This window comes from Oratosquilla oratoria, chromosome 26, assembly GCF_046742065.1.
Source record: "Oratosquilla oratoria isolate Oo_2021 chromosome 26, ASM4674206v1, whole genome shotgun sequence".
Lineage (NCBI taxonomy): Eukaryota > Metazoa > Arthropoda > Malacostraca > Stomatopoda > Squillidae > Oratosquilla > Oratosquilla oratoria.
This window is the reverse complement of record NC_134802.1, coordinates 859719-872156: the sequence shown is the minus strand read 5'-3', so window position 1 is coordinate 872156 and position 12438 is coordinate 859719. Positions and strand designations below refer to the sequence as shown.

The window sequence follows — 12438 nt, the reverse complement described above, 5'->3', positions numbered from 1 at the left end:
ATAATGTCGCTAGAGGACGAAATGTCACATTAGGATGTAATGTCATAGGACAAAATGTCACAATGGGATGTAAAGACATAGGAGGACAAAAGATCACGATGGGAAGTAATGATAGTGGAGAACAAAATATCATGATAGGATGTAATGATAATGGAGGAGAAAATATCATGGTAGGATATAATGTCAGTAAAGGACAAAATATAATTTTAGGAGGGGATACCGGACAGAATGTCCATGAAGGCCAAAATATCATGATAGGATGTAATGACAGTGGATATAATGTCGCTAGAGGACGAAATGTCACATTAGGATGTAATGTCATAGGACAAAATGTTACAATGGGATGTAATGACAGTGGAGGACAAAAGATCACGATGGGAAGTAATGACAGTGGAGGACAAAAGATCACGATGGGAAGTAATGATAGTGGAGAACTAAATATCACGATAGGATGTAATGATAATGGAGGAGAAAATATCACGGTAGGATATGTCAGTGAAGGACAAAATATAATTTTAGGAAGGGATACCGGACAGAATGTCAATGAAGGCCAAAATATCATGATAGGATGTAATGACAGTGGAAGACAAAAGATCACGATGGGATGTAATTATAGGAGGAAAAAATATCACGGTAGGATATAATGTCACTGGAGGACAAAATATAATTTTAGAAAGGGATGCCGGACATAATGTCACTGAACGACGGGAGGCCGGCGTGAATCACGGTGACGTAGGGGGACAAAATGTACAAAAGAGATCGGATGACCGTGATCGACCAGATGTCGTGATGGGGGAAATGTTAATTTTGACGGAAGAAATGTTAATGAGGCATTGAACGTCAATGAAGGACCAAATAATAATATAGAGCAAGGTATAAATGAAAAACAAAATGATAATGTGAGACATGATATTGAAATTCAAAATGTGTCAAAAAGAAATAATCACGAGTTTCTTAAAACCATGTACTTTAATGCTCGTAGTATTAGAAACAAATTTCAAGAAATACAGGCGTATGTCAAAAGCAAAAATCTCGATATGATAGGAATAACTGAGACATGGTTAAATGGTACAGAGTTCGAAGCTGAATTTAATATTGCGGGATTTAAACACTTTCATCAGGATAGAAACCACAAGAAAGGTGGGGGTGTTCTATTGTACGTTAAAAACAATGTTAATGCTTGTGTTTTAGAGAAAGTGAAACAGGATGCATATGATAGTTTGTGGGTTGAGTTAACCCAAACAAATGGACAAAAAATGAATATAGGCCAAAGACATTATCATTAGCAGACGACAAACTGTTATTTCAAGAACTGTCTAGTTTCTGCAACCGGGATTTATTGATAATGGGTGATTTCAATTTTACTGACATTGATTGGATGACCCTTGAACATGGCCATATAGGTAGTCGCTTGTTTGATTTTCTTGGTGACAATTACTTAATTCAGCATGTAAAAGAGCCCACAAGATATGGAAACTTACTCGATCTTTTGATCACTAGCCGCGAAAGCATGGTAACTGATGTAGAAGTCGGTGAATCTGTTGCAAATAGCGATCACAACCTAGTTAGATTCAAACTCCTAAACAATTTTAGAATAGATACTTGTGTTTCTAAAATACCCGATTTCAGTAAAGCTCAGTTCATAGAACTACAGCAGGAGCTTCAGCTCACAGATTGGGAGGCAAAATTAAACGAAAGACCTGTAGATCAGATGTGGGAAATATTTCAAAATACGCTCACTAAGATGATTCATACTTACATTCCTTTTAAGGACAGACGTCCCCCAAATCAGGCTCACCCAAAGTGGCTCGACAAAGAAAATGAAAAAAGTATTGCTAAAAAGAGACAGGCTTATAAGAAATATAAGTGCTCGGGTACATCTAATGACTATGAAAGTTATGTATCAATACAGAGAGATTTAAAAAAGACAACAAGAAAAAAAAAAGGGCAATACGAAATGAACATCGCTGATAAATCCAAAGAGAATCCCAAAGAATTCTATAGTTACATTAGAGATAAAAAGGTTGTTAGGAATCACATTGGTCCACTATTATCTGCTGATGGTCAACTTGAATATTCAAATGAAGGAATGTGTAATATCTTAAACAATTATTTTAGCTCGGTATTTGTAAACGAAACACCTCAAGGTGAATTCCAAACTGAAACCTGTGAAAAGTCTAGGGTAAACTTACTCACTACGGTAAATATAACAAAAGAAACAATTAAAAGGTGTATAGACAAACTCAAAGTTAATAAAACACCAGGGCCTAATGGTTGGCATCCAAGAATCTTAAAGGAAATGAAAAATGAGATTGTTGTTCCATTAGAAATTATTTTCAAGAAATCCATCATATCCGGAGATGTCCCAAGAGAATGGAAGCTAGCTAACGTTACTCAAAAAGGTGACAAAAAGAAACCAAATAACTATAGGCCTATAAGTTTGACTTCAATCGTAGGAAAAATAATGGAAACTATCATCAGAGATGCTATCGAACATCATTTAGACAGTAACCGTTTGATAAATGATAGCCAGCATGGTTTCAGACGGAAACGTTCTTGCGTGACTAACTTACTCGAATTCTACAACACAGTTATCTCGAATTATGACAAAAGAAACAATATAGATTTAGTATATCTAGACTTTGCAAAAGCTTTTGATACCGTCCCACACGAAACACAACACTATACCTGACATCTGGAAGCATGGTAAAATAATCACCATTCCAAAACCAAACAAAGACCCAACAATCCCAACATCGCACCGCCCAATCACACTTCTCTGCACCCCCTCTAAAGTCATTGAACGCCTAATACTTAAACTTGTCACACCACATATTCCCCTTGCTGACTCACAACACGGTTTTAGGCCACTACACTCCACAAACACTCTTCTGATAAACCTCACACAAAGAATTTTAGATGGCATCAATTCAGATAGGCCCCACCACAGAACACTTCTCATAACATTAGACATTAGTAAAGCTTTTGATGCTATCCCCCGCCACAACCTAACAAATAAAATATATAACACAGACATGCACAATAACACCAAAAGATGGCTGGCCAATTATCTGGCAGGTAGGAATGCATACGTGTCATATAATGGCCAATCATCGCACATCAGAAACATTAAGAATGGAGTACCACAGGACTCAGTTCTATCCCCCACACTATTTAATCTATACATGCATGACTTACCCACACCAGACACCTCAGAAATACAAATCTCTTCCTACGCAGACGACATAACAATCACATGCACACATCGTAACACAGACAAAGCTGCAAAAATACTCCAGCCATACCTTGATACACTCGACACATGGTTCATCACAGACTCAAAATAGCTCCAACCAAATCTACAGCAACACTTCTCACCAACTGGACAAAAGAACACAAATACATACCTCATCTCTACATCAACAACACTCTAATACCACACACAAACACACCGAAAATTCTTGGTGTAACATACGATACATCCATGTCTTTCAAACAACACATCACAAACATAAAAAACAAATGCACACCTAGACTTAACGCACTTAAGTCAATCACTGGAATGACATTTGGACAAAACAAAGAAACTAATATAACAATATACAAACAATGCATATGCTCAGTGTTGAATTATGCGAGTCCTGCATGGGCTCCTAATCTTAGTGAGACACACCACAACACCCTTCAAATCATACAAAACAAAGCCCTAAAAACAATTACAGGCTGCACAAATACAACACCAACAGACTATTTACACCATGAAACAAAAGTCCTCAAAGTCAAGGACCACCTCGACATGAGAGGCACACAAACACTTACCACAGCCACCACAAACACATCACACCCGCTACATTACATAGCAGAACACCCACACACACCAAGAAACATTAAAACAACACCCAAAGACCTTTATTATGCACAAATACTATCTTCTCTTCCTCCACAACCACCAAATACCAGCCTCCGGAAACATATTCATAATCATATCACTCACCGCTCCATTAACACACTGAAAGGTAACACACTGCTGTATGCCAGACCCCCTGATATCCACCCTTCTGAATCCTCTCTCCCACGAAAGGACAGAGTCAACTTGGCCAGACTGCGGTGCAGCCACCACCCAGCACTTCTAAGCTACCAGAAGAGGCTGGATGACCGCATTGTGAACAGCTGCCCAGGATGTAACACTTCACCCCATACCATACAACACATAATGGAAGACTGCATTATACACAATCATGCACGCAAACAACACATACACTCTATAAAGGATTTGTGGGAAAACCCAGTTTCGGCTGTAGCATTCCTTGGGGAGACGGGACTGCTCGGACAGACAGTCTAGGGAACGACAACAACAACAACAACAGCAAGATCATTCCAGCATTTCAGCAGCTGTACCAAGAATTGGAGGAGGTAGATGAGGCCACCTTGCTGCAAGTTCAGGAACCAGCCTTCAAGTTTGTGTCCCAGGAAAGGTTCCAGCATACAAAGTATGATGAGGATGTATGTGATGCCATACTTAAAGTAGCAACCTCATTCCAACCCCAGGTCATTAAGCTACTGAAAATAATCCTTCCCAAGTTGGCAACGGGCTTTCAGAGGCAGAAGGGTGAGATCTTTGCCTTTGGAGACTATGATGAGTCTGCACAGAATGCTGTCATTCAGATGGACCCAGAGAAGTTGGGTAAGGCATCAATTCACAACCTAATTGTAGAGCACAGTGTTGGATTTGTTAACTTTGAGTTGTCAAGAAGAGGTGCCAAGCAGCTTGGCAGTGCATTAGTAGCACAGCTCAAAAAGCCGACGGATCTTATTGACAGAAGGCAATCAGGGTCATTCAGGGCTTATGGCAGTGTGGTCAAGTAAGGAGGAAAGCTACCACAAGTCATGCTGGCATGGAACACAAGGCAAGATGAACTGAAGAAACAAGGCCTGCATGACAAAGAGATTACCAATGTGTCAGTAGATCGGTGAAAAAACAAGGACCTGGACAAGATGAAAAGAATGGGAGGACCATTCACCTTAACTGCTGCAGTAGATGAGTATGTGGCTGACACTGACAACAACCAGTCCACAAAGGTAGAATGCCTGTACTTGGAGGTTCGGTATGTTCGAGACACGTCATTTTCCCTGCTGAAATCAAGTGACCTAATTTGCCTCATGAAAGACCACAAGATGCTTACAATCAACAACTATGCAGAACCTGAAACTGTTTCTGAGGAACATTACCTTCAACACAGAGGTGACAATGGAAGACTTTAATGAGGCCATGGGCAAAATCCTAGGTCACTGACTATCTGTTGAGTGTTGGTGAACAATAACACACTCTGGACACACAAACTGAACACTATGGACACACAATCTGATCTTGTTGTGCTTGATGTATATACTGTCTCTAGTAAATCTAAAGTCAATAATATTGAGTTTCCTTACTGTATTCCAGGTCTTTACCAATACTGTGAGGCAATTTTAAGTAAAAAATCCTTCTTTGGGAAGTGCAAACTTCAAGGAATATGTACAGGGGGGTTAGGCTTGATTAAACAGCTTATGATTGGTATTTTCTTGTTCACACTGACCATCTCCATATTCTAAGGGGGGCATATCATAAAGTTGGTATTAACACCACTCCCTACAGTACTTGAAGGCCAATCCAGAGGTTGTTGCCAGCTGCCTGGGAGCCAAAACCCACCAGAGATAAACCTAGGGTAACACATTAATTGACCCATTCTCACAATTCTTTGCTGAATTATATATCTGGTTGAACAAATTTTTTCTTTAATATTTCTACTTCATTTTGATCTTGACTTTCCTAAGACAAGATTTTGTTGGATTCAAACTCAGACCCAGATGTACAAGGTGAGAACAGATGCAATGTGCTGTTACATATATAAAAATGGCAAGGATAAATTAATGAGCATAAAGTGCTAACTCCAACCTAGGATTATACAGTATGTGCCAAAGAATTGTTGAAACTGGCTTGACTTACCTGCCCTTGGCCTCTGGTTCTTGAAATTATTTCAATGGTCTGCTGCCAGTGTTTGATGAAAGAGTGGAAGGCAGCAGCTGGGTCTACATCATGAATTGGAGAAGGTGCTCGAGTCCTACGGCCCAAGGAGGACCGTAGAGGAGAACCTCGTAACCAGCTTGTCATCCCAGCATTTTGTGCTGAAAAAATAAAACAAACACTAATTACTGAAGGAAGAACTTTAACAATAACAATGAATTACATTTATAACAATAACCAATCTGTTACCTTGGGTTTCTCTTGTAGGCTACCTGTTCCCAAAGAATCTGGCTATGGCCAAAAATAATACACACACACACATACATACATACATATATATATATATATATATATATATATATATATATATATATATATATATATATATATACACATACACCACAATATCCTTTCTCCACATACGGGAGGTGGCCCATCCAATACCCACTTGTCCCCTCATCTTAGCTTTGTGAGGATTAAAGGCCATTCTTGGTCTTCCCCTAAAGTTTACTCCATCCACCTCTATCTTCCACACTTTTTGCTAGTCTTTCTTCACTGATTCTTTCCATGAACCCAAAACATTCCAGTATTTATTGATCAACCCAACCTGCTAGCTCTTTCTACCCATGCTCTTTCCCTCACCTCCTCATTTTTACCCTATCCTTATAACTTCCACCTTATTTCTTACACACTTTATGTAAAAACATATTGAAACTCATTTTTCCAAACCTCTGCCAAATTTAGTGTTATGGACTCAATAACCACTTCATACAGCTTTTGATTTGATTTGATTTTGATTTATAGAATTTTTGGCTCGAAGGCCAAGCGCCGGAGCCGGTAGGCCATTCAGCGCATATTTATCTTATATAGATAAAAAATTGAAGTAAAACAGTAAAAACAATAAACATTCACAAAAACACATCACAACAACATACACTCACAAGCATTCATATACACAATTTTAAATTTCATAAAATAAATTTATGTCTTTTAAAAACTTTAAAACATTCTTCACTTGAGTTTCCTCCCCTAAAATTTCTTTAAAAGATAAATTTAATAAAAAAAAATTGCCCTGCGCTTATTAGAGAATGCAGGGCACTGAATTAAAATGTGTTTTATTGTAAAAATTACTTGGCAAGTGGGACATTGGGGGGGCCAGCCTTTCTGCTCCACTTGCCATCAAAAATTTATGAGTAATGTAGGAATGGCCAATTCTCAATCTTGTCAAAACAATACTTGACCTTCTGTCCAAAGGAGGACACTTCCAAGGGTTCACCAAGGGGTGAATCTCTTTTAACTTATAACTACCGTCCAGCCTTGTCCATTGTTCTTGCCACTTCTCCATTGTATAACAATGGATCACTTGTTTTATGTCCGTATGTGGGACTTTTCGGTCTGTTATATGACTGAGCCTAGTGGCGGCTTTGGCTGCAGCATCGGCCTGTTCATTTCCAGTGATACTCACATGAGATGGCACCCAGCAAAAGTTTACTTTTATTTTCTTTCGGTTGTTAATCAGAATCATCCAGTCCTGTATTTCTTGGACTAAAAAATGAGGTAATAATGTATTTACAGAGGATACAATGCTCATGGAGTCTGTAAAAATAACAACGTTCTTATTATATGGAACAGAATTAAAAATAAATTTGAGGGCGTTGTTGACTGCCAGCAGTTCAGCAGTAAAAACAGAGCTAAAATGAGGCAACTTTCTCTTTAAAACTGTGCTATCAGATACAACAGCACAACCAACACCATCTTGGGATTATGATCCATCTGTATAAATAAAAATTGAATCAGCATGTACTGATAAATGTTCTAAAAATTCACTTTTTAGCTCTACAGCAGTTCTATTTTTCTTCTTTTTAAGAGGACATATTTCAGTGGGGCATCGGTTCCAAGGAGGAAATTTGGGAGGCGTGATCTCAGCAATTGTATTAAGAATAAGTCCTACCTTCTCTGACACAACTTCACATCTCACTTCTAAAGGTTTCGGCAGAGTACTTTTCCTTGGAGCTCTGTCTACCGGCTGCTTTACATATTTGAGGTTTGGATTCTGTTTGGATGTCAAGACACGAGATATATATCTAAGGCTTAATTCCTCCCTGCGAATATACAGGGGAGGAATTCCTGCATCCATATACAAGCTATCCACTGGAGATGATCTATAGGCTCCCGAACAGATCTGTAAAGCCATATTGTGGACTATATCAAGCTTCTTTAATGAAGTTTTACATGCCGATCCATAGATTTGACAATCGTAATCCATTTTGCTAAGGCACAATGATTGGTAAAGCCTTATTAAAGTTATACGATCTGCTCCCCAGTTGAAACGAGACACTACCTTTAGTATATTAAGTCGTTGTTTAACAGTGTATACAACCTCGTTTATGTGATTTGTGAGTGTCAACCTTTTGTCCAAAACCAGACCCAAGTATCTTACTTGATCTTCATATGGTAGTATGACAGCCTCTAAGAATAGTGTTGGTATCTCTTCCTTGCATCTTAGTCTGGAAAACCTTATGGTTTTTGTTTTTTCAGCAGAGAATCTGAAGCCACTGCTACTAGCCCATGCTGTTGCTAAATTAATAACTTCTTGAATCTTTTGGCCTGTTTCTAATGTTGTCGATTTGCTGCACACAATAGCGAAGTCATCAGCATAAGCCAATCCATGAACTCCTGTGGGAACTTGTTCTAGCAAACTATTAATGGCTATGCTGAAGAGTGTACAACTCAGAACACTTCCTTGGGGAATCCCTTCCTCTTGAAGATATGCAGAAGAGAAAGAAGAGCCTACTTTGACTTTTAGATAACTGTCAGACAAGAAGTCCTTTAAACAATTGAACATATTACCCCCAATACCCCCACTCTGCAACTTGCTTCAGAATGCCTCTTTGTCAGGTAGTATCGTAGGCATTTTTCAAGTCAAAAAACACACCAATGCTCGAGTTCTGAATTGCGAAGGCATTCTGAATCTCACGAGTGATAAAAAGTAAGGGGTCCAGAGTGCACTTATTTCTTCTAAATCCAAACTGTTAGATAGCAGATTTTTAGATTCCAAAAACCAAACTAAACGCATATTAACCATTCTTTCATAGATCTTACAAATGCAGCTAGTGAGAGCAATAGGTCTGTAACTTTGTGGGTCATGAGAGTCTTTTCCTGCCTTTAAGATTCCTATGATGATTGAAGTCTTCCAAGATTTAGGAGAAGATCCAGAAGACCAAAATCCGTTCAGCACATTTAAAAGGAATTTCTTTGAGGATATGGATAAGTGAGCAACCATGGAATAAAGAATGTCATCCTCTCCAGGAGAGGTTGGGGAGGATAAAGATAAAGCATGATCCATTTCATCCAAGGTGAAAAGAAGATTATATGCCTCCGAGTTCGTATTGGAAGGAGGAATAATCGTGGTCTTGGCTCTAATTCTTCTGAAATCATGTGAATAATGTAGTGGACTTGAAATATCAGCATAATGTCTTCCAAAAGCCTCTGCTACTTCTCTTGTATCCGATATAAAAGAGTCATTTATCTTCAGAATGGGTAAAGGAGATGGAGTAAACTTTCCTTGTAATTTTCCAATCCTATTCCATACTAAGGTAGGGGAAGAGTCATATTTCAATTCACTAATATATTTAATGAAGGATTCCCTCCTTGCTTTTTTGAAGATTTTCTCCTGCTTTGCTCGAGCTCTTCTGTACGTTATCTTATTGAGTAAACAAGGATATCTCCGATATCTCTTATAGCAAGTTCTTGTAATCTTTCTGCTTAAAGCACATTCATCGTTCCACCAGGGGACTACTGGGCGTTGAGGTTTACCAGCTGTCCTAGGAATGGAAGAGAAAGCACCAGAAAGTATCATGTCTACCAGATAATCATATGCATCAGAGTTACTACAAAAATCACTAGCCTTATGATTAATCTCTGTGGATCTCCTAAATAATTCCCAATTAGCCTCTCATGTCTTCCATTTAGGTAAGCAAGAGGGAGTGTTCATGAAATATTTGATATGGATAAGCAAGTGGTCGCTACCATGTAGATCTTCATCTATTGACCAACTGTAGTCTAATCTTAAGGATGATGAACAAATAGTTAGGTCTATAGCAGAACTTGAGTTGTGAAAGACATCAAACCTAGTTTTGGAACAGTCATTCATCAAAATGACATCATTATTATCAATAAATTCTTCAATTATATTGCCCCAGGGGTCACACCTTGATTCACCCCATAGAGGATGCTTGGTGTTAAAGTCACCCATTAAAATAAAAGGCTCAGGGAACTGGTCAACCAAAGATTGTAGGTCATTTAACTCAAACTGACGGGGTGGTTATATATGTCTACGAGCCTATCTTCCAGTTCAGGTTCCAAATACAAAGAACATAAAGTGATCCATTTAGTGGTAAAGATTTGTACTGCACAAGCCCGCAACATCGAATGTAGCTGGACACTTCTGTGGTTTACAGATTTCTTAACAATGATACCAGTAACTCCATGGGCACGGCCCCCAATCATAGGAGATCTGTAAAATTTATAATTAAGTCCAACATTAGGGGATAAATCGCCAAGCATAGTTTCTTGGAGACAAATAGCAGACACATTATGTTCTTTAAAGAGAATCCCAACCTGCTCTCGATGAGAATTAAAACCTTGAATATTCCATTGAATTATGGACATTATACTGTTTTCTTTTTCTTTTTTGGGTCTACTGGTCTGGGAAGAGGAGTCTGGGAGAGTGAGGGTCTACAAGATGGGTTCTTTTCTAATTTCTTTGCTTTCACGGGTGGCATCCTCCTCTCTGACAATGGTCCGACCGACGAAGTAGAGTCTGGGTTATTAGTTCCTTTCTTAGATTGCTTATCACGATTCGGGGAAGATGGAGATGAGGGTGGACTGTGGAGTCTTTTACTGCGCACAGCTTCAGACTCCATAGCTTCGCTTCTGTGCACCTCAACTGAGTGAGGCACATTAGTCCGTGATCCCTTTATTGGGGAGCCCCCCAAGTTTGGAAGGTTGACTGATTGAGAGGAGGCTTTATTAGAGGAACCCTGTGGGGTTTCAGCAATGGGAACTTTAGGTGCCCCTTTAGATGGGGTAGGAGACATTCCCTCAATTGGGGATGGGAGAACCTCCGCAGAGGAGGGTTCAGGAGTACTACAATTTCCAAGTTGTGGAGCAGAACGATTAGGTCTAGTAGTGACTCTTTCACATTGAGGCTTGGGTTCAGCATTTGGTTGATCCTCATTGCTTCTGTGCACCTCTACTGAGTGAGGCACACTAGTCAGCAATCCCTCTACTGGGGAGTCCTCCACGTCTGGAAGAGAGATTGCCTGAGAGGAGGCTTCATTAGAAGAAGCCAGTGAGGTTTCTACAATAGAAACCTTAGGTGCCCCTCCAGATGGGGCAGGGGACACCCCTTCAACAAGGGGTGAGGGAACCTCCACAGAGGAGGGTTCACAAGTATTAGAAATTCCTAGTTAAGAAGAAAGACTGTTAGATTTCATAGTAACAATTTTACACTGAGGCTTGGGTTCAGTGTGAACAGAAGAATTCATATTGGCATTTTTATTTCTATTGCATTCTACAGTTGGCTGATCCACTTTACTATTTGTTTTAATAACATCACTGTATCTTTTGGAATTACTTAATAGTCTTTTAGCATGTCCTACACTTATATGTTCTGCATGAGCTTTTAGTAGAATTTCCTGTTCCTTCTTATAAATTACACAGTTCTTATCTCTGGCATCATGCTCTTCTTTACAATTTATACAAACTGTTGGGCGAGAATAATCCCCATGTTTAGGCTGAGCACATATCGAACATAGTTTGTCCCTTGCACATCTGCGGGAAGGATGGCCAAAACCATAGCAGTTAAAGCACTGAAGGGGACGGGGCTTAAACTGCTTCACATAAACTATCTCTTTTTCTATCTCTACATAGTGAGGTAGATCTTCACCAGAAAAACTTAGGATAATCATAGAAGAACGAGGGATTTTAGCAACCTTCCAAACATTAGTTGGGCACATTTCTAAAATTTCTTCTTCCTCAAAGTCATACAGATCTCTATTAAAAATTACCCCTTTGGCATAACTAAAGGTATAGTGGGGTTTATCTTCCTTAATGTCAGATTTCTGTTTCAAGTTAAGCACCATGGCAGCTTGTTCATAAGGTTTTACATGAATTAAGAAGGAATTTCTTCCAAATCGTGATACCTGCGAATTAGTCAAATTACCAGAGCCAAGGTGACTCTTCAAGAATCTTCTAAACTCAAACAAGTTGGCACGTTCCTTTGCAAGCCACTTAGCTGGATTGGGAGGCCTCTACACACTTTCCTTCCTTTCCTCTACCGGGTTTTCTGGATAAAAGATATCCAGGTTAGGTGGCACTCTAGCAACAAGTTGGGCTGAAGATTCATTTTCATTGCAATTATTATAATCCAA

At 39.2% G+C, this 12438-nt stretch overlaps 1 protein-coding gene across 6 annotated transcripts in view; it reads right to left on the bottom strand.

Moving 5' to 3' along the window:
• The window catches only part of LOC143039359 (FHF complex subunit HOOK-interacting protein 1B-like), a 367378-nt gene that overhangs the window by 339203 nt on the left and 15737 nt on the right, over positions 1-12438 (bottom strand). For all 6 annotated transcript variants that reach the window (XM_076209245.1, XM_076209249.1, XM_076209250.1 and 3 more), the window contains exon 2: positions 5987-6165. In XM_076209245.1, coding sequence (XP_076065360.1) covers positions 5987-6151 — 165 coding nt within the window. In that variant the 5' untranslated portion in view covers positions 6152-6165. The remainder of the gene's footprint in view (positions 1-5986; positions 6166-12438) is intronic.